Source organism: Poecilia formosa, unplaced genomic scaffold, assembly GCF_000485575.1.
Source record: "Poecilia formosa unplaced genomic scaffold, Poecilia_formosa-5.1.2 Scaffold1, whole genome shotgun sequence".
NCBI classification, from domain to species: domain Eukaryota; kingdom Metazoa; phylum Chordata; class Actinopteri; order Cyprinodontiformes; family Poeciliidae; genus Poecilia; species Poecilia formosa.
In genome coordinates, this window is record NW_006799940.1 from 504,493 (window position 1) to 524,822 (window position 20,330).

The 20,330-nt window shown below is 37.7% G+C and overlaps 2 protein-coding genes across 3 annotated transcripts; both read right to left on the reverse strand.

Annotated features, from left to right (window-relative positions):
• Window positions 1–741: 741 nt before the first annotated feature.
• lats1 (large tumor suppressor kinase 1) lies at window positions 742–15,169 on the reverse strand. 2 transcript variants are annotated; one of them, XM_016665718.1, is made up of 8 exons: window positions 14,956–15,169; window positions 13,937–14,414; window positions 13,422–13,521; window positions 10,943–12,258; window positions 7,411–7,993; window positions 5,284–5,466; window positions 3,910–4,016; window positions 742–3,834 (listed from the first exon to the last, which is right to left on the reverse strand). In XM_016665718.1, exons 2-8 carry the CDS (start codon window positions 14,303–14,305, stop codon window positions 3,364–3,366), a joined length of 3,129 nt encoding a protein of 1,042 aa, XP_016521204.1. In that variant the 5' UTR covers window positions 14,306–14,414; window positions 14,956–15,169; the 3' UTR covers window positions 742–3,363. The 2 variants fall into 2 exon arrangements, with proteins under 2 accessions (XP_016521204.1, XP_007575337.1); XM_007575275.2 differs by having other exon boundaries at window positions 13,937–14,417.
• A 1,071-nt stretch (window positions 15,170–16,240) lies between these two features.
• On the reverse strand, window positions 16,241–20,245 carry nup43 (nucleoporin 43). The gene is made up of 8 exons (XM_007575389.2): window positions 20,020–20,245; window positions 19,531–19,653; window positions 19,351–19,428; window positions 19,017–19,179; window positions 18,468–18,603; window positions 18,237–18,388; window positions 17,755–17,871; window positions 16,241–16,594 (listed from the first exon to the last, which is right to left on the reverse strand). The coding sequence occupies exons 1-8, from the start codon at window positions 20,131–20,133 to the stop codon at window positions 16,365–16,367; spliced, it is 1,113 nt and encodes a 370-aa protein (XP_007575451.1). The 5' UTR covers window positions 20,134–20,245; the 3' UTR covers window positions 16,241–16,364.
• Between the last annotated feature and the right edge of the window lie 85 nt (window positions 20,246–20,330).

Here is a 20,330-nt window from a genome sequence, read left to right on the forward strand (position 1 = left end):
AAAAAAAAGTTTTCTCTTGAATCAGGATCACCGTTTTCCCATAAGATAAAGAGCTCATTTTTCATAATATGCTGACTTAAATCCTGACTGAATATTTTGTGGTTTCCTCACATTATTAAACTCTAGGAGCGTGTCCAGTGTTTTTATTTCAAATCAGAACCGCATAAAGTGCATTTTACATCACGCACAGGACTCCGTTTCGACCGTTCGTCTTTGCTTTTCTGTTAAGTCTCCGCCATTTGTGTTTCTGCATCAGTGGCTCCGCTTAAGGATGACCAGCGGCGCCCTCTGCTGGATGGAGGCGAAACTACAACACTAAAAAGCGTTTGAACTAACCATCAATTGACAATATTAAATCGATTGTTTACATCCCTAACGTAATCTAAAAAAAAAAAAAAAAACTTTTAAATGACCCTAGCCACAAGAAAGCTCGACACTTTCTTGTTGATCATAAGGGTTTTGTTTATGAAGGAATCAGACATTTGGGGAATATTTTCATTTACTTTAAACTAGAGTATACATGGACTTCTTACTGTGATTTATTCAAAATTTTATGAACCATTTAAATTCCAATAGTTTTACAGCATAGTGATTAGCATTTTAGATAATTGTCATTACTTTTATTAATTATTTTTTGCATTTGGATGTTTAGTTTTAAGATAAAAGCCGTTTGAAAACAGTACAAATCATATCTAAAAGTTCAAACATCTTTCACTCAGTTCAATGAGAAGGCCAAGCATGAAAATTCTTACTCCTTTTTTTATTATTACCCTCTTCCCAAACCTCTCTGAGCAAAAATGTACACAAAAATAAAATTCTCTCAATTAAAACCAGTGCAGAATGACAGTGGTCATTATTAAATCATTAAGAACTACATTCAAATATTCTTTCCTACACAGAAAAAAATACAGCGGGGTAGAAAAACTAAATATAAGGTAACTTTAGTGTTTTTTTTTAAACTAAAGTAAAACTTTAGACCAAAGATTGCAGTAATTAAGTGCTCAAGTATAATAATAAAATAAAAAAGTCATTACTGTTAAGTTGGTAAAAAGAAGAAAAAATAAACCCTTATTTAGTGCTTTGGTTGAGATGTGAGCATGAAACCTAAAATAAACTTTAAAACAGTGTTCTGTAAATTAGTGCCAGAAATAAAATACATATCAACAGAAGAGGGCCTGCCCAAAAAGAGGGGAGGGGAAAAAATCAGCTTAAAGGGAAGAGAAAATATTTACATCCATGGTGTACAACTTAATTTATAAATACATTTTAGATAAATTAGAAAAATAAAACAAACCTACTGTAGTACAATCAGCTACAGCTACTCATTTTAAAATGCCAGTCTTAATATGTGGTGAAAAGTAACTCAAAAAGGCACAGCAATGAATACTAATTAGAGCGATTTTCCCTGTGAATTCTACAATCCCCTTCGCAATAAACTACAATATAAATGAAGACTTAAAAAAAATAGACTTGAGCAGCATCTACACTAGCGTCAATAAATTAAGGCTTTACCTGGGGGCTGTGATAAGTTGTCACCCTGGTCGAAACTTCAAAATATTTACATTAAAAATGGAATTACTAATTAATGCCGTTAGTTTTGCATGCAGGCAGATCTGATTCTGTAACAGTAATTTACTATTTATGTGCACACAAACAGGCATAGAATGCTTTTTTCTTTAGCAAAATTGTGACAAATTAAAAATCTGGATTAAGCAACAAGACTGAGGACCTAAAAATCTGAGTTTAAATCTTTAGGAATGACATCAATTACTCCTCACTGCCATAAGAAAAATAAATAATCACTTTTAAACTCCAAAATAATTTGCAAAAGTCACAAATTTCTCATTCTCTGATATTGATTTTAGGGTTATTGGAGGAAATATTGTTGCTTTACTAGGAACTGAGGCGATTTTACTGTTTTAATATATAATAAACTGTTTAACCACTTCTATTAGAAATGACTAAAACTTATGTTTTCCCTTAATAAAACAGATCTGTATCGCTTTGTGCCAGAGGTCAGGGAAATTATTCTATCGTTAATCTGTAAACATAGTTTTAACAAATCATTATGACGATAAACTGACTGATTCTTACAAATGTTAAGAACTTGTATGGTTGGGTTTGTGACGTTTACCATTTCTTCCTGTCATGGTTTCATAAGAGCATCAATAAAAATAAGGAAATAAGATTAAATACAATTATAGTGCTCTGTTTTGCAGTGCTTTATGTGAATAAATACCACAAATTATTGTGATAAATGTCCTAACTGCAAGTTAAACACTTAGAAAAAATAAAATGGAGCAATACTCTGTTTAGCCTTCCCGTTATCTGCTGAGAGTCTTGCTCTCTCACTATTATGAAGCACATCTTGGTCCGAGTCATAAATCTTAAAGTCTTTCTTGGTGAGTCTTTCTAAGGTTTTGTGATCCTAGTAATCAGGATTTAGGTCAATAAGCTGCACACAGTAACTTCAATTTACTGATATTAGTGCTCTTGTGGAGAAAACTGTAAAAATAATAGTCAAGTTTTGTTTATTTGATCTCAGTGATACCCTCAGGGAATAAGGTCAGCAGTTTTCAATAAACTGACTCCAGGTCAGTTCCGTTTTAACGTTTAAATGTGGTTTTACGATCATATTCTGCTACGATCCGACAAAAATATTCTTCCTATGTTCAAGGTTTAAAATGCTTTATCTGGCATATCCCCCCTTTCACACACACTACTACTACTAAGAGTCTGTATAGCACTGCGCCCCCTGGAGGACATGGGGAAAATATTTTCTTTTGCATTCCCTTGTAATATATGCAGTCAGTTTATGTGGCATCATGAATACTGAACGCCTTTCTCCTACGTTTTTTTTCCATGTAGGAATTCTATGTTAAAATCTCATTTGTGAGTTATCTAGAGTTTTATATCTTCTTCGTTTGGATAAATGCACCACAAAAAGAGAGTAAAACTGGTCAAACTTGGGTTTTCCAGCCGCACTTAAACAAACATGACAAAGTTTCTGTAAGGAGGAAAGAAAAATATATCCAAACTATTTGGACCAGGAGTTATTTTTACATGGTGATCTGGTGGGTTTAGTTGTGTCTTAATGAGCTGTTTTTGTGTGGATTGATAATTGTACATGATGTCTCGGCGTGTTTTTTGGTGATTTTAATTCCATTTCTTATTAAATGGAAAGGCTGTAATTGCAAAATTGTGTTTTCTTTGCACAGATCTGTAGTGGAAACACGGCCTGTCAAATACACCTTATGAGAAAAAACAAGGTGTATTTGCAAATTTAACGTGAGGGAATGCAAAAGAAAAGAATTTTGCTGTGTCTCCGTAGCATGCGACCAGTGACTACATATACACCAGGTCTCAGCCATGTTTGTCGTGCTCGGCGTCGTCCAGCTCCGCCTCGTCTTCTTCGCTGCCCTCGGACTCGATGGGCTTGGGGCAGCTGTAGGGGTGGCCGTTGTCGTCGAAGAAGCGGCGGAAGGTGAACTCGTAAAAGGCGTGTTCGGGGTGCTTCCCGTTGCGGAACCAACCGTTCAGCGTGTCGTTGTGGTTGCTCTCGTCGTCGCTCTTGCGCAGCTTTTCTGGCTCCACCTCGTCGAAGTTGGACGTGTCCGTCGGGTGAGCGATGGTGGGTATGTACGGCGCCGCCTGCTGCCTGAGGTCGCTGGAGAAGTTGACGCTCTTGAAGAAAGGGTGAGCTTTGATTTCGTCGGCGCCGTTCTTGCCCAGGCGGTCCTCTGGGCCGCGGCACAGCTTGACGATGAGGTCCGACGCCTCCGGGCTGAGCTTGCGTTCAGGGGGGATGTGCAGTGTGCTCTTCCAGTTTATCACCTGGTGTCAACAACACAGACATTAGAGACATCAAACCCTGCAGCTGCAGAATGCTGCGCAGCAGCACTGGCATACCTTCATTTGTGTCTCCAGCGGCGTGTTGGCCAGGAACGGAGGCTGTCCCACAACCATTTCATACAGGATGACACCAACACTCCACCAGTCACACAACTGTGTGTATCCTGCAGCAGATATCAGTCACATGCAAGTTACTGATTAATGCAGGGATGACTCATTTTCATTTTGGGCCATATCAAGGCCAGTTGTGGCAGAATGTGATAAAACTCAAACTGTTACAATAATAGATATGCTGTCTGCACATAAAATTTAAATATATTGAAATTCTTTTCATATTGACTATTTTTGTGATTGTTTTGCAATCAAAATCACTGAATGAATGATTTTGTAGAGATTAACTAAAACATGTACAAATATTTGTACTTTTGTTGACAGTATGTGGGACTTTTTATTACTGTCCACACTGACAGTAGCTTGACAAGTAAAGCTGAAGCAGCAGCGGGATAAAAGTAAAATATCGCCACCTGCAGGTGGGAATTAGCAATGTTTTGACCACTATTATGGAAAAATTGCAATTAACTAATTGTACATTATGATTAGTGTGACAAAGTGTGGCGAAATATTGATGTTCTCACATTATTAAACTTGGATAGTTGTAAAATACAACAAAACAGAAACCTCTTTAGTTGATGAACAGAAAAATAAGACAGTAAAGAAACAAAATGTGTGAAACACTCAATAAGTACCGTTTTTACTTCGCTCCATAAAGTCAACCATGCTTCTTGGCATCATGTATTTTCAATCATGTTCCAATTTTTATCCCCTCCGCTTCTCCGTCAGTCATTTTTGACTAAATAGTTGATGCTAATCCGTCACGCAGATCGTCTGAATGAGGTGAAACTTAAGGAGCTTAACTAGTATTTATATTTCAAAATAGAGCCGCAGCATTTTGCATCCCACAACGAACTCCGTTTCTCTTTTACGTTCTGGATTCCCGCCGCCATATTTGTTTATCAACGGCTAGATGGCGGCCAAAAAACAACACTAGAAAAAGGTCTAAGCAGACGTTACAAGCTGCTCCGTTGCGCAGCTCGTCTGAATGAGCGCTACAGGTGAAACTTAAGGACATCGTGCAGCGATTATATTTCAAATCAGAACCGCAAAAAGTAAATTTTGTATCACACAACGGATTCCGTTTCTACCCTTTCCCTTTTCCCTTCCGGAGTCCCTCCGCCATTACAGTTTCTGAATCAACGGCTCCGGCTTAAGAATTACCAGCGGCGCCCTCTGCTGGATGGAAGTCAAATTACAACACTGAAAGAAGGTCTAAATGGCCATTGTAAGTTTATGACTGGAGCCAATTTTTATCTAATAAACAATTAATCGACAATTAATCGTAAGCTAATTGCTGTGTAATATTCTAGTCAGTACCTGTTCGAAGAAGAACTTCTGGAGCAATGTAGTTTGGCGTTCCCACCAGCGAGTGGGCCAAGCAGCGCTGGTGCTGCCGGGCCTTTCTCCTCTCCAGGGGCTTCATTCGGTTGGAGCAGCGACAGTTGGCTGGATCTTCCCAATCCTTACTGAAGTCCATGCTGTCCTGCCTCACATGATCCCCTACAGAGAGGTCACACATCCTGCTGTCTTTTTATTGGTTAAGAGAATTTCTGACATATCATTAACTAAACAAGCAAGAAAAATGTTTACTTGTTTAATACAATTAATCAGAAGTTCAGGTCAATATAATATCCAGCTAACTGTATTTTGCAGAATTTTAAAGAAAGATAAGTAAGTATCTGTTTAATTTCTAAAGCAACAAACTAAAGAAATTTTCAGATAATTATTTTATATCAAAGGGATACCTAAAGACTTTAATGCGTTGTAAAAATAGTTTTACTTTTTGTAATGATGAAATCTTGCTTTATGTTACCATTTTGTTTTTGTTAACAGTACAGATAGGAATGCAAATATGTAATGCAACATAAATATATAAATGCAAATTATATTATTTTAGATCTAGTTTCTGTCACCAAGTTGAAAACTTGGACACATTTATCACAAATTTCCCACAAAAAGAAACATATAATTTTCTGAAATGTTTTTATATTTTCTTTGTATTTTAATACCTAAAAGCAGAAATAAAATGGAGTTAATTTGCTCCTTAAGCACACATTTATGAAAATTGTTTATTTTTTAAGGTTTTGCATTATTTATAGATGTAAACATGAATTAAACTGGATCTTTTTTAAAGCTCATAAATAAAAAAAACTTAATAAATACATCGACCAAAAATATGCACTTTGATACGTTTGTTTTGAGTTGAATGTAACTCTGACTAAAATTAATGGTTAATGAGTTGATGCATAAATTGGTACAATCTAGACCTGCAAATAACTATAAATCAGATAAAATTCTACTTTTTTTGCATTTAACCTCTTTGTCTTTTGTATACATTATAAATACATTAAATGATGCAAATAAATAATTAAATTCCTTTTGAAAATAAGAAAATAAATTCTATTGTCTAAATTTAAATGGCATAATTCCTATAATGAATTTGAACCAGGCGAAGTTAAAACTACAGCACTGGAGTAGTTCTGGATAAAACACATTTACAGATAAAGGTTTTCTTTTTATACATATCTTGCATTTATAAGTGCAAAATGCATATATATTTTGTACAGTTTAGACTTAACTACTGCTCTGAATAGTTTTTCAGTAAATGGCCTGTTTCTGAGTCTGTACACGCCAGTTAATGATTGATTATTTACTAAATTAGTTGAAAATTATTTCAATAATCTATTAATTATGATTAATCGTTTCAAGCCTACTTAAAATATTTGGTTTCAACTTTAAATCAGGCTTTTAATCAAGCGTTGCACTTTATTACAAAACGTTGCAGTTTGAATATCAAGAACTTTCTGAACCTTGAAAACACCAAATTGAAATTCAAGCATTTTTAAGGATTTCAATAACCCGTACAAACCGCAAAACACTAAATTAGTTGTCAATTATTTCAATAATCGATTAGTCACAATCTTTTCTGTTCCAATTAAAATATTTGGTTTCCACTGTAATTTAGGCTTTTAATCAAGTATTAGGTTAGAGTTTAATTACAAAACTGTGCAGTTTGAATATCAAGCACTTTCCAAACCTTGAAAATGCATGAATTTCAATTTGGTGTTTTCAGGGATTTCAAGCACCTGTACCAGCCCTAAAAAGACTATTTGAATAATCCAATTAATCAATTAATCGTCCAATTAATCGCTTCAGCCTTGGTATGATCTTATAAATCCTTCCTTTTTCTGATGGATTTTAAATTTCTGCCTTTAATAAGGGCACTGCAGCATAATTTATATTATAGTTCTGAGAAGAAAAACTGGGAAAACCGACATGAAAAGCCAGGTTATTGCACTTCTAATAACTGTGCAGGCTTTTTTAAAAGGTAATAGAAACTATAACGCCAAATATCCCTCAACCATCAACTATTAATTTTATAAATGCTGATTAATATATTGGTTTTTATGGATTTAAAATCAGGTGAAGAGGAATGTTACCCACCGCTCTGGTAATACTTGGAGTCGTGTGTCCAGCGGAAACCGGTGCAGAGCCCAAAGTCCGTCAGCTTTATGTGTCCGTCTCCGTCTATGAGAATGTTGTCAGGCTTGATGTCTCTGTGGATGAAGCCCATCTTATGGACGCTCTCCAAAGCGCAGGTGAGCTCCGCGATGTAAAACCAAGCCAGCTCTTCCTTGAAGATTTCCAGCCGGATGAGGAGGCTCATCATGTCCCCGCCGGGAATGTACTCCATGACGAAGTACAAGTTGTCCTTGTCTTGGAAGGAGTAGTAGAGACGCACCACCCACTCGTTGTCGGCTTCGGCCAGGATGTCCCGCTCGGCCTTTACGTGAGCCACCTGGTTCCTCAGCAGCACATCCTTCTTGCGGAGAGTCTTCATGGCGTACAGCGCCCCCGTGTCCTCCTTCCTCGCCAGGGACACTTCTCCGAAGGCGCCGATGCCGAGTGTCTTGATCCGTTTGAACATGGACTTGTCCATTTTGGCTCGCTTTAGGCGGATGTAGTTGGACTCCTTCTGAGAGAGCATCTTTCGCATCTGCTTCTGGGCTTCTGAGCTCAAACCCACCTAAGAAACAAACTCGTTAAAATCTGATGAAGATTTGGAACTGAAAAATGCTTTGAATGGGTTATTTTGTTAGACGCAAAACAGCATAAAAAAAAATTAAATATTATATTCAAATATATTAATATATATATTAGCCAGAGCTGGGCAATTTGTCAAGTTTTTGAAAAATCTGGATTTTTGGGTTTCTATACTTTGGAGTGATGTCAGCATGCTGAGGGCGGCCATCTTGTTTATTTCACGAATATTAGGGCCAGGCTACAATTTTTTAATTGTGAGAATTATGTCACAATATTACAATAATACAGTTGCAGTAAAACAATAATAAAGTCTTACAATAAAGTCAAAATAATGCTAAAATAAAACGACAGTATTACTAAAATAAGGTCATAATATTAGGAGAACGAAGTAATTTTATAACAAATCCGAAACAAAAAATAAAATTATAAATGTTGAGCATCTTGTGAAGTTATACTTTTTTTGTTGGTTTTACAAATAAGAAAATACTTCATCTTTTAACACGTCAGGAACAAATTGTTTTCAGAAGCACAAGTTTCAAAGAAAAAATAAAAACAGAAACTGAGTAACTCGCATTAAATCTTTATAATTATTAGTTTTGTCTGATTAAACCAACATTTCTTGTAATTTTAAGATGTTCTCCTGCTGAAATTGTTTACTCTGCTACAATTATGACTATATTCTTATAAATTAAACAGAAGTTATTGTAACCTGGCCCTAATACTCCGTCGTCCAACTCACAAAAGGGGAAAAAAAAAAAGAAGGAAAAAAAATAGACTAAAATCTGAAATCGGATCTGGTGTGAAAAAATTGGAAATTTTATTTTTAGCCCTAAAACTAGAGACCCACCACTCAATTAGTTAATGTTTCCCTGATCTGCAGACCAAACATTCAAAAATCAGATTTTTTCAGTGGTTGGATAGATGCATCACCTAACAACAGCATGCACTTTTTCTGAGTTTACTAAAAACATTTTGTTGAACTGGCTGCAGTAAATTTTTTCCTCATTTTGGATGATTCCAGTCCTTAAAACGTCAGTAAGAAGAAGGCTGGGTAAAAAGGTCAAACCTCATTGTTGATCAGTATCAACCAGAAAAAGCCAAATTGGTGCTTTTTACTGGTGCAAATAACCAATAAATACATTAAAAATACAGCTGAAATTATTTAAATCAACTGTATTTTCCTGAATTTTACTCATTGTGACCCAAAATGTAAATATTGATGCACCTATTTGATGAGATGTATGATATCATGCATGCACAAGAGACGCCATGCTTCCAGTAAAAACACAGATATTACACACCTTGCTGAATAAGTGATGTGTTTACATACAGGACAGCAAAGATACGTTTACCTTTTATATCAGCTGTTAATGACAGCGAGGAGGGAGAGAGAGAGAAGAGAAAGAACAGCTAAGAAAAGACAGGGTTCGCACAATTTCTCAGGAAAATTCAAGCATCCTTCAAGGTAAGTTTTCAAAGTTTTCCAGCACCACATGGAGTTAAAAACAGCACAAATTAACTAAAATATATTACTTATTAATGTCTTGTGGCAGCATTCTGCATAGCAGGGACAAGGTGAACTAAAAATGTAGCAGACTTTATGTTTTGAAATGCCTCACACACTTGACTGGTCTGAGAACAAAACACTAATTTTAAAAAATCCCACATTTTCATCACTTTAGCATATAAAATATAAGCCAACCTTTTATTTCAGTTTCACAGATCAATAAGTGATTGAATCACTAGGAATTCTAATTATTAAATCCATCTAAATAATCCAACAAAAGTAACTTCCTGCTCAAATTAAATGCTAAAACACAATGTACTAAAAAAACACCACAAAACAAATCCATAAAAATTTTTGTCTTTTTTTTTCTGGCTTTTAGCAAATAGAAATATTTTTTGTAATTATAACAAACCTAAAACAAGAAAAGTTTAGTCTGACTTCAGACAGCCAAAAAAATTAAATCTGGATAAAACGAATGGCACACGATGCAGATTTTTCATTTTACCACTTTAGTTTTCTTTACACAATATTAGAAATGCATTAAAAATGCAAATAAACAAAACATAATTCCTATTCTAAATAAAAAAAACATTTTATTGCTAAAAAAGCAATGAAAATTTGAACCAGGTGAAGCTAAAACTATTTCATTTGAGGTGTTTTGACTAAACATATTTACAGACAAAGGCATTTTTATCTTAAATGCAAATTGTTTGAACATTTTGTAAAGTTTTAGTTTAATTACTGCTACGAATATGGTATTTCCACAAATAGCTCTTATTTGAGCCTGTCTAGTTAACGATTAATTTATTACTAAATTAGTTGACGATTAACTGATTACTAAATTAGTTGACGATTAACTGATTACTAAATTAGTTGACGATTATTTCAATAATCGATTCATCACAATTAATCTTTTCAGCCTTATTTAAAATATCTGGTTTCAACTGCAGTTAAAAACAAAACTGTGCAGTTTAAAGCACTTTCCAAACCTTGAAAACACCTAATTGAAATTCAAACTTTTAAGATTTTCAAACATCTGTACAAACCCTGAAAAGAGCACAATCATTTCAACAATCGATTAATCACGATTAATCGCTTCAGCCTTAGTACAATCTTGTAAATCCTTCCTTTTTCTGATGGATTTAAAATTTCTACCTTTAGCAAAGACACTACAGCATATTTTAAGTCACAATTCTGAGGTTAAAACTGGAAAAAGGGCCAGGAAAATCACTTCCAATAACAATACAGAATAAAACAACAATGGTGCCAATTATCTAACAGCCATACTCTAATAATTTTATAAATGCATTTTCAAGGACTTCAAGCAACAGTACGAACCCTGAAAAGTGAACAAAAGGTTTGAAAAAAAAAAAAGCTTAAAGTAGAAAAATATTTAATTTAGAGGTGTTTTTTCCTTCTTCTTACCCTTTGCATCTCGCTTTCCAGCTGCTTCCTCCTGCGGATCCTCATCTGGTGGTTCTTCAGGATGTTCTCTACATGCTGCTCCATGAAGAACTTGAAGGCTTGAGGGGAGTACAGGCTGATTCTTCCCGACTCCCCTCTCCGCTCCTCGTCTCTGTTGCGGCGGACCGGGACGGGCGACGTAGTGATCTTCTTTTCGGCTCCGGTCGAGCTTTCGCCGCTTTCCGACGTCTTATCACTGCTGCTCTCGTCGGTGGCCTCGTCTCTGCCTGCACTGTACGGTGGAGGGGCGGGCGAAGGGAAGAGGTGTTTGGGATACGGTGGCGGCGGACCCTGATAGTTGGGGGGTTCCCCGCCGATAGGCGCTTGAGAAACCGCAGGTGGTGGGTCGGGATATGCAGGCGCAGGAGGCGACGGTGCAACCTGCTGTATCCGCTGTGGATGCGTTGGAGCGACGGCGGTGTGCATCTTGGGTTTCGGCACGCGCATGCTTTTCACCGGCTGCAGGATGGGCGTCTGCGTGATGGCGGTGACGGTGGTCGCCGACGGCTGGGAGCTGGACGAATGAGTGGGTCGATTGTTGAAGGAGTTGGAGCGAACCGGGATGTTGTGCTGCCACGACGGCGACAAGTCCTGGTTGATGTTGGTGACGGACGCAGAGTGCGGCTGACTGGATGCCAGAGGAGGCTGCAACCACGTGTGAGGAGGAGCCAGGTTGTACATGTCGAGGTTGTGGCTGTTCCGGTTGGGAACCAGCATGGACTGAGGGATGTTTCCTCCGTTTAGGTACGAAGGAGACGAAGCAGGCTGGGGCTCGTTGGAACCCTGTCGGCTGTTTACGGGGTAAGGCGGCGGAGGCTGACGGTTGCCTCCCTGCATGTAGTCCGGCTGAGCGGAGCCATTTTGAGTCCAGGTGGGAGGAAAGGTGAATTTATGGGGTGCAGAGCGCTGATTCTGAGGCGCCGGGTTTGGATACATGTCTGGCCGGGCGCCCTGGGGGACCGGAGACATCCGCGGAGGGAGGTAGTCCAGATTCCCAGAGTACCGCTTGGTGGACGGGTTGCTTTCCCAGGATGACGTGGGAGGCATGCCGTTGCGGTTCGGAGGGGGCGTGACACTCCGCACCTGAGGGGGCAGCGGAGGGTTCACCCTCTGGTTGCTAGCAGAGTGGCCTTGTGGGTAAACGGGAGGCGGTCCAGGGCTGTCAGAGCGGTACGAAATGCCTTCCACCACCAGGGGACCCATTCGAGGAACGAGGGACTCCTTGGATCCTTTCCAACTTGGTCTCCGCAGCACAGCCTGCTGCATGTGAGACGGACCTGCACACAAACACAAAACGTTTACTGAGATAAGAATGATCCACTTTCTGTAGCCTTCAGGTGGCATAAACCTGGAAGAATTTCATCCACTCTTCCTGGATAACATCATCTGTAGGGCTGAAACTATCAATCATTCTGACAATTATTATCATGATGATAATTAATTGATTGTTCTGATAACTAATCGATTAATTAGATAAGATATTTGGCACATTCTACAGATTTTTCATTAATCTACTCAAGCTTTTTTCAGTTTAAGATTACAAATACGTTGAAGGAAACAAATAATTAAATTTTTGAAATAAGAAAACCAACATTTTGTAGCCTAAATTATCAGCATTTCTTTACTGTAATTCTTTGTAACAGAGGATGCATCTGCAGCTAAAAAAATACTTTTATCATCAACATGCGAAAAGCTCAGTCCTTCCTGCGTGATTTAACATGAATGCAGTGCAGGGATTATCTGATTACTATGCTTTGATTTAATTATTGGATCCCAAAATTTGCTTAATAGAAGATTTTTTTAACTGAATTTGATCCAAGTGAAGCTAAAAATCCCACTGGAGGAGTTCTAGGTAGAATATATTTACAGAAAGTTATTTTTTTTAATCTTAAATATAAAATGTATATTCTTATTATAGAATTTGGGCTTAATTATTGCTCTGACTATTTTTTCAGCAATTGGCCTTTTTTGAATCCGTTTACTACAGTTAATGATTAATCATAAATTCATCATGATTAATCCGATTAATCGCTTCTGCACCAGTTCAGACTTCACATCCAAACAGACTTCTTCACAGAAGTTGGAGGCATTGCTCCCTAAAATGTTGTTGCGCTTTCATCCAGGTTTTATATTTGTATGTTATAGTCCCGTTTATACATTTTAAAAGTTTGATTTTTTTGAAATGCGTAACTTTTAAAAACATGGAAAACACCAATTGATACCAAAATAAATGCATCTGTTTTTTTCTTTTTACTCGTCAGTGAAAGCATAGCGCTAAAGACCGTGGTGTTAGTCATACTCTTTGACCGGTTGTATTGTCTTTTTTATGCAGGTGTCCTAAATCCTGCAAACAAATATGGACACCGGATCAAAAGGCACTATGGGTAAAAAATAAAAGAAATGAAAACCTGCACTGTTCCCAGTGGATCTGATGTAATACCTGGAGCTTTCAGGCCTGTAGAGTTGGTGTTAGGACTCATCGAGTCCTGGTAATTCACCTTCCCCTTGTAGTCTGAAGTAACGCGACGGCTGCTGTTGCCCTAGGAAGGCCGAAATAAACATAACTTAGTTTAGAAAATCATTTCAAACAAGCGATCATGCTCAGAGTCTGTTGTTGTTTTTACTTTTACATTCAAAAGCGTGATATTGACTTGGCTTGTTTAACCATTATTATAAGGTTTAAACAAAATGTACTTGCTTTACTACATCTGCGATGCACTTTGAGTCTCTACATACTTGGATATCGTGCAAACCAAAAGGTGATTGTCAGATGTAAAACTTCTTTTGTACTGGTAACTGTACAAACTTGTCACTTCACATTGCATACCTGACATTTTCAAAATAATTCCCTCTACACAAAGTGTACCAAGTCTTTCTAGTCAATTACAAAGGTATGAACAGAATGAAACGCTCACAAATCTTTATAAGATTATACATTTGTGAGGGATATCTTACCTCCTCAAATCCAGCAGTTGGTTGTTCCAGCAACATCTGCTTGTTGAGATCAGGGCCAGAAGTGGTAGAATCATTACTCAGTGAATCAGTCACTTCAAAAGGCACCAAAGACTTGCGGATCTTCTGTAGTGCTTTGTGGTGTTGTGAATGTTTTGGGGTGCTGGTGCGCCCCTGGTGCCTTTGATCTTCAGGGAGCATTTTTGCTTGTCCAGCAGGGTCTACTTTAGGAGGGTCGGAGGGCTTGGTCAGGTTTCGCAGGCTGTTCCGTATATCCTGCAGCATCTGCTGGCTGTTACCACTGTAGTTGCTGGCAGGGAACGTTTTGGGTCGCATCTGTTTGTGTCCTTCGGGTTTCTCCCCTCTCCTCATGTACAAGCATTTATATGAACGACGAAAATGGATGAAGAAGACGTCCACCTGTCCACCGCAGAGATGAAGATCAGGGTATCTGATGTCTTGTTTTCACATCTGCATGCTGCTGCTGAAGAAAACATCCAATATTAAATGCATGTAAGATAAGCAAGCATGCACGTAATGCTACCAAACAGGTTGGGCAAAATGAGACAGAGAGGAGCAATCAACACAGATAAACATTTACCAGAACACAAATATTACGCTGTAAAAACAAATATGTTTTGAGTTGGGATCTATAAACCACAATTTAAGGTATATTAATTTTCTTAAATTTAACAAAACTCCTTTCAGATAAATAGTTTACTTTAAAGATCCAAGATCCCTGTAATTGATTAGCTTTGTTAGCATCGCACGCTAACTTTGCGCGACTTTAACGTTAACTCTCAGGCGTCGGAAAACATTTATGCCAATAATGGTTGTCACAAATATCTAAATAGTTCAAATAATATACTAACCACCTGTCGGTGACTAAAATTATGAGTTGAACTCGGTGTGAAATCTAACAGCACGGCCTGTGAGTGGAAAAGGCGTCCATTAGCCTCTATTCAACAGGTTAGCCTGCTAGCTCGGAACTTTTAATAGTTAGCTCCCGTCAAGCAACTTACCGCTGTCTGTCTGTAGCTGCCGCTTTTCTCAGCACCTGTTCCTATTTCAGCAACCAACAGTGGTTCCGGTGGTTCCTCTGTGTGAGGGACGGAGTTCTAACCCTAAGCGTCCTTGTTGTGCCCCGCTGGCTGGTTCCTAGTCGTGTTAAAATTCCTGTGATATCTGAATGACAAGTACAAGCTTCAAGGCTAAACACAAACCCCACAGAGTGCTTCCGGTTTTCAAAATAAAGTTCCGCTAACATTATTGTTGTTTACTCGATAAAACCTAAAGCAAGATAAGGAAGATTCATTTTACTTAAATAAAAATGATTAATATTTGATTAACAAGAAAAGGCAAATGCACAATATAAAATCAAAGAATGAATTGATCCAAATATCAAATCTAGAAAAAAATCTTAATTAGAATATGAAAATGTAAATAGATCAACTAAAATATGCATACCTAAAATGAAAATAAAATTGATTTTAATTAATAAAATAAGTGAATGAAACAAACTAAATGCTTAATAAATAAAAGTAAACAAAATCAACATGTAATTAGAAAAATCCATGAACTCATTCATTTCAGGGTGTCAAACTCCAGGCCTGGAGGGCCACTGCCCTGCAACTTTAGATGTGCCTCTGAATAGAATAATTAGGTCATTAGCAAGGCTCTGGAGAACTTATCTACACAAGAAGGAGGTAATTAAGCCATTTTGTTCCAGTGTTTTGTACCTGTGGCACACCTAAAACCTGCAGGACAGCGGCCCTTGAGGACTGGAGTTTGACACCCACCGACCACATGAAAACACATATGAAAAGGTAAATCTAAATAAAAACAGCATAATCACAACAGAAGAACAGAATAAACAAATTGCTCTTAATTTTTTGTGTAATTAGAAGAAACAAAAATTGCTGATTTAAAAGGTCAAACTTGAGAAATTTGGCCAGATTCTTGATTTTTTTTCCCTCTAACAGTTCCACACACATCTCATCCTTTCACCACCTTTATACCTGCATCTTGTTAAAACGGATTATTTAAATAACAGGAGTATTTGGTATCTTTACTAATGTAATAAACCAAACTGACAGTAATGATTTCATGGAAATCAATCATGGATGTAAAGATAAGAAAAAAGTCATGATAATTCATAATGTTTGTCATTTTATTTACTCAGTTTTAAATGCATCTGTACAAAATTTATTTGTCTTTGAAATGGTGTACAAAAATCTTTAATTTATAATAATCAGTCACTGCAAATGTGAATTTGCCATGCACACTAATTAAGAAAAGGTTCCCATCCAGTGTTTTGGCATCTTTTATTATGAAAATACAATAACAGAGAGACAATAAATGAACTCCAGGCTCTGTTGTGCCTGAAATGAGGAAAACATGTTGTTTTTTTTTGCACACACAAACAGCTCTGTTAAACTGGGACCTGTCTGTTTACAAAAATCGCCTCTCCGTCAGTCCCACAGACCAGACACTGGCCGAGCATGTCCAAGCTGTTCACAGACAGCGTCTGGCTGGGCAGCATGTGCGTCGTCTCCAGCCGGGATTTACTGGAGTCTCCATAGAGCCAGGCGCTGATGATGGACTGGATACCTCCGGCGGGCGCCATGGCGCTGCGGGACGTCATGCTGCTGTTCCTGCCGCCTGGTGATAAAAAGAAATACAATGTTTTACACCATGAATTTTAAATATGACCTAGATTACTGCTGATGTTGCAGTACAGATATAATCCGGGGTAAAATGTTGTCTGATAACAGTCTGACAAACTCACCAGTCAAATAGCATCCCTACTTTTACATGTGTAAACATTCTTTAAGAAAGTGAATGTGTTGTAAGAATATACAGTGTTTAGAAAAGCTTGAACTCCCAAGAGTCAATTTGGATTTCTGTTTAATAAATTTCCAAGTGAAGGCGTTATAAAATAATATATGAATTAATCTGAACAGTTTTCCAGCTTTGTTTTTGTGAAAAACCCTATCCTTCTTTTGTTAGAGCTGAAACGATTAATCAGATTAATCGTAATGAATTGATTGTTGAAATAATCGCCAGCTAATTTAGTAATCAATTATTCTTCTGGTGATTTTAATATTCAGACTCTAAAAAAAGTCACTTGCTGTAAGAACATCACAGGCAGGGCAGTAATTAAGCCGAAACTGTACAAAAATATAAAATTTTCATTTTGCATTAAAGATAAAAAAACAAACATCTGTAAATATGTTTTATGTAGAACTCCTTATGTGGCATAGTTCCAGCTTCACCTGGTTCAAATTCTGTAAAAATAAAGAAATAATACTCATATTAAGCACCCTTTGCTATCAAATTAATACTCAGTTATTAAATAAACAAACAGATCAGCCATACACTGTTTTGATGCGAAGTCAAGCAGTAAGCGCTGAGCTTTTCACATGTTGACGTTGGAACCATTTTTAGCTGCAGATGCTAAAAATAATCAAACGTTCACTGAAGGAATGATATGTTATTGTATTTCAAGCAATAAAATGTTTATTGTTCTGTTTTAATTGCGTTTTTAATATCGGATGAGATAAGCTTCAGTGGTTTGATTAAATGTGTAAAATCTGATCAGCCAATTTATCATCAGAGTAATAAATAGCTGCGGCACCAATGCTGATAATCTTCAAATTCTGCTCAACAGCCACTTTCAACTTTTATCTCCAGGTTTTTGTGCAATATTAATTGTCAACATTGATATGCAGGTGATCTTATATTTTCACTACATCTAAACCAAAGCACAGAATACGCCCTTATTCCTGGCCCCGTGTATAACAATCCTAAAAGATACTCGCCTTGTAAAAAGGAGGGCATCTCGGACGGGGAGGAAGTCTCCCAGTGCAGCAGAGATCCATCCTCTGAACACGTGAACAGGTGATCGGGGTTCGTAGGGTGGAAGTGAACCTCCCACACTGCTCGCAAAAAACAAAGACACAAAACATCAGCAACACATGCCAAGAAGGGATGCAAGTCATCATCAATGAGTTAAGTTGATTGATTCGATACATAGACTAACGATTAGGTGATAAGCAGCCATTTTCTTGAAAACGTGAACTTTTTATTGAATCAAGAGACTCAACCATCTTTCCATACCATAATTTTTCATTATGCTGAATTTAAAAAATAAACATCATTCAATTTTAACATTATTTTGCATCAGCGGCCAAATTACAAAGATCTAAGCGTCTGTTATAATCAATTGAAAGCCAAACCTAATGCCTAGCGAGCTTAATGCCAAGTGCTTGAAATTTTTAAATAACGTGAGAATGAATCCTACTTTCAGCTGAGTGAGCCTCCATGAGAGAGAAGGGCATGTTTCCTTGTCTCACATCCCAGACACAGAGCATTCCATCCTGGCCTCCTGTCGCCACGATGTGCTGCTGGTTCGGATGTCTGTCAACGCAGTAAAGAGGCACTCGATCTCTCGACCTGGTTGAGGAAAAGAAAAATGTCTAATCAGAAGCAAGTAAAGTAGAATAAAATGTAGTTAGTACGTAAACTATCTTACAAAGATAGAATCTGTGATGGCGAGTTGCTCTGCTGCCTCAAGTCCCACAGCTTCAGCTGGCCGATGGAGTTCACTGTCAAAACCTCTGTTGTCCTCAGGTAAGTCACAGCATGAAGCGTGCTGCTGTCTGCGTTCTCTAACACAGGTTGAGCAACACAATAATTAGCAGCTTCCTCCTAACTCAACACTGGGTTTCAAAAGAAAAGGCCATTGGGACTGAAAGTGGAGCTGGGTGATAAATCGATTTTAATCAGTTCATTAAGTTTTTTAATTTTTTGGAAAATTCAGATTCCCCCCTCACCCCCATCAATTCCCTCCTTCGGTTTCCATAGAAACTCCTCATAGTCTGGCCCTAAAACTCTGTCGTATAACCAACAGAAGGGACGACTGAAGTGAAAGCCACTTTTTGAAAACATGTTCTGTCATTTATAATTTATTTTTCAGAAAAAAATAAACAAAATCTATTCAAATGGGATCTAGTATGAAAAAGATCTGAGATTTTTAAACGATAACGCTCAGCCCTATGCAGGAGTTTAATGTTTTTCTCACCAATGACTCGAACCACTGCTTCCTGGTCGACTCTGAACACAATAATCCTGCCGTCCTCACCGACCGTTACGATTTCAGGACTGTTGCAGGCGACTCCAGTGCTGGGAGCGTTGTCACACGGGTAACGGTGGGCTCTAGCCCACTGCTTACAAATGGACAATGTCTGCAAATATAAAAAATCAACATCAGAGACGCTACAACTTTGATGCAAGGGTTCACCCAACATGCTGTTCTCATAAATACACCTCGTGCATCTCAGGACAGTCCAGCCTTTGGAGAACATACACAACAAATTATGTTTCATTGCTGAAAATGTGAGCAGATATGTCTGCACCTGACTGTTTTGATCATGGCGGAAGATGGTAACTGCTCCTGTAGATGACACTGTGACGATTCTCTCTTGGTCCAAAAACTAGAAGAAAGTTGAAGTTAAATGAAGTAACTTTTCACGGGAAAGTAATCTGGAAATCCCCCCAATTTAAAGATCGTAACATGCTTCTTTCAGGTGTCTTACCTGGAGGTCAAGAACATCGCCGTAATGCTCATATTCACAGATGAGCTGCGGGTCTCCTTCAAATCCATCTTCCAGACCAGAACTGCCTAGATTCCCAATGGACCAAACAGAAACCTTGTTTTCCTGTAAAAAACAACAACAACAACAACAAAAAAACCCAAAAACAAATTAGGGCTAAGACAATATTCCAAGCAATGTTTAGTACTGTAATATTGTTATAAGGTAGAGAAAAAAATTCATACAATATAAGAAATTCCCAAGATATATGAATATAGATCTAGCAACAGTAGCAAAAAATATCTAGCAACTTTGCAGCAAATTACACAACGCTTATCCAGGAAAAATATAGCGAAAAGAAACCCACTATTTACAACAACTTTTATTTACATACTTGCAAATTTATTTTTATTTACTAATGCAAATATAAATAAATAACAAAGAACAAACATGGTTAATGTTGAATTTGACTTTAATAAAACTGCTGCTAACCTCGTTGTCCCACGATCCAATCGCAAATATATCGGGCTGCTGCAAAGACGAATACGAGACTGGACGCCATCTCGTCTTGCTGATTTTCTGAGACACGTATTTAGCACTTTCCATTGAAACACACACTTTCTAATACTTAAAAATATCTTTTTATTATTCTAAGTACTGAAGTTAGCTTAGCTTTACGTACGCGCCCGCTGCTTTGTACGTAGCTACGGTGGCGCAGGAGGTTCAAACGTAAAACTAAGCTTTTTTCCCCCCCATGTGTCCATGAAGCTTTCCGCCACCTAGTGGTAAACCGTTGTGTGACT

What these genes read in the sequence shown, in the direction of transcription:
- lats1 (XM_016665718.1), bottom strand. Translation starts at nt 14,305, where the DNA reads ATGAGGAGAGGGGAGAAACCCGAAGGACACAAACAGATGCGACCCAAA. An exon ending in TACAGGCCTGAAAGCTCCAG is followed by an intron (nt 12,259 to 13,421) that starts GTATTACATCAG and finishes GTTTGTGTGCAG; the next exon opens with GTCCGTCTCACATGCAGCAG. An exon ending in CGCTGGAGACACAAATGAAG is followed by an intron (nt 3,835 to 3,909) that starts GTATGCCAGTGC and finishes TGTTGACACCAG; the next exon opens with GTGATAAACTGGAAGAGCAC.
- nup43 (XM_007575389.2), bottom strand. Translation starts at nt 20,133, where the DNA reads ATGGAAAGTGCTAAATACGTGTCTCAGAAAATCAGCAAGACGAGATGG. An exon ending in GCCATGATCAAAACAGTCAG is followed by an intron (nt 19,180 to 19,350) that starts GTGCAGACATAT and finishes TTATATTTGCAG; the next exon opens with ACATTGTCCATTTGTAAGCA. An exon ending in GATGCCCTCCTTTTTACAAG is followed by an intron (nt 16,595 to 17,754) that starts GCGAGTATCTTT and finishes TTTTATCACCAG; the next exon opens with GCGGCAGGAACAGCAGCATG.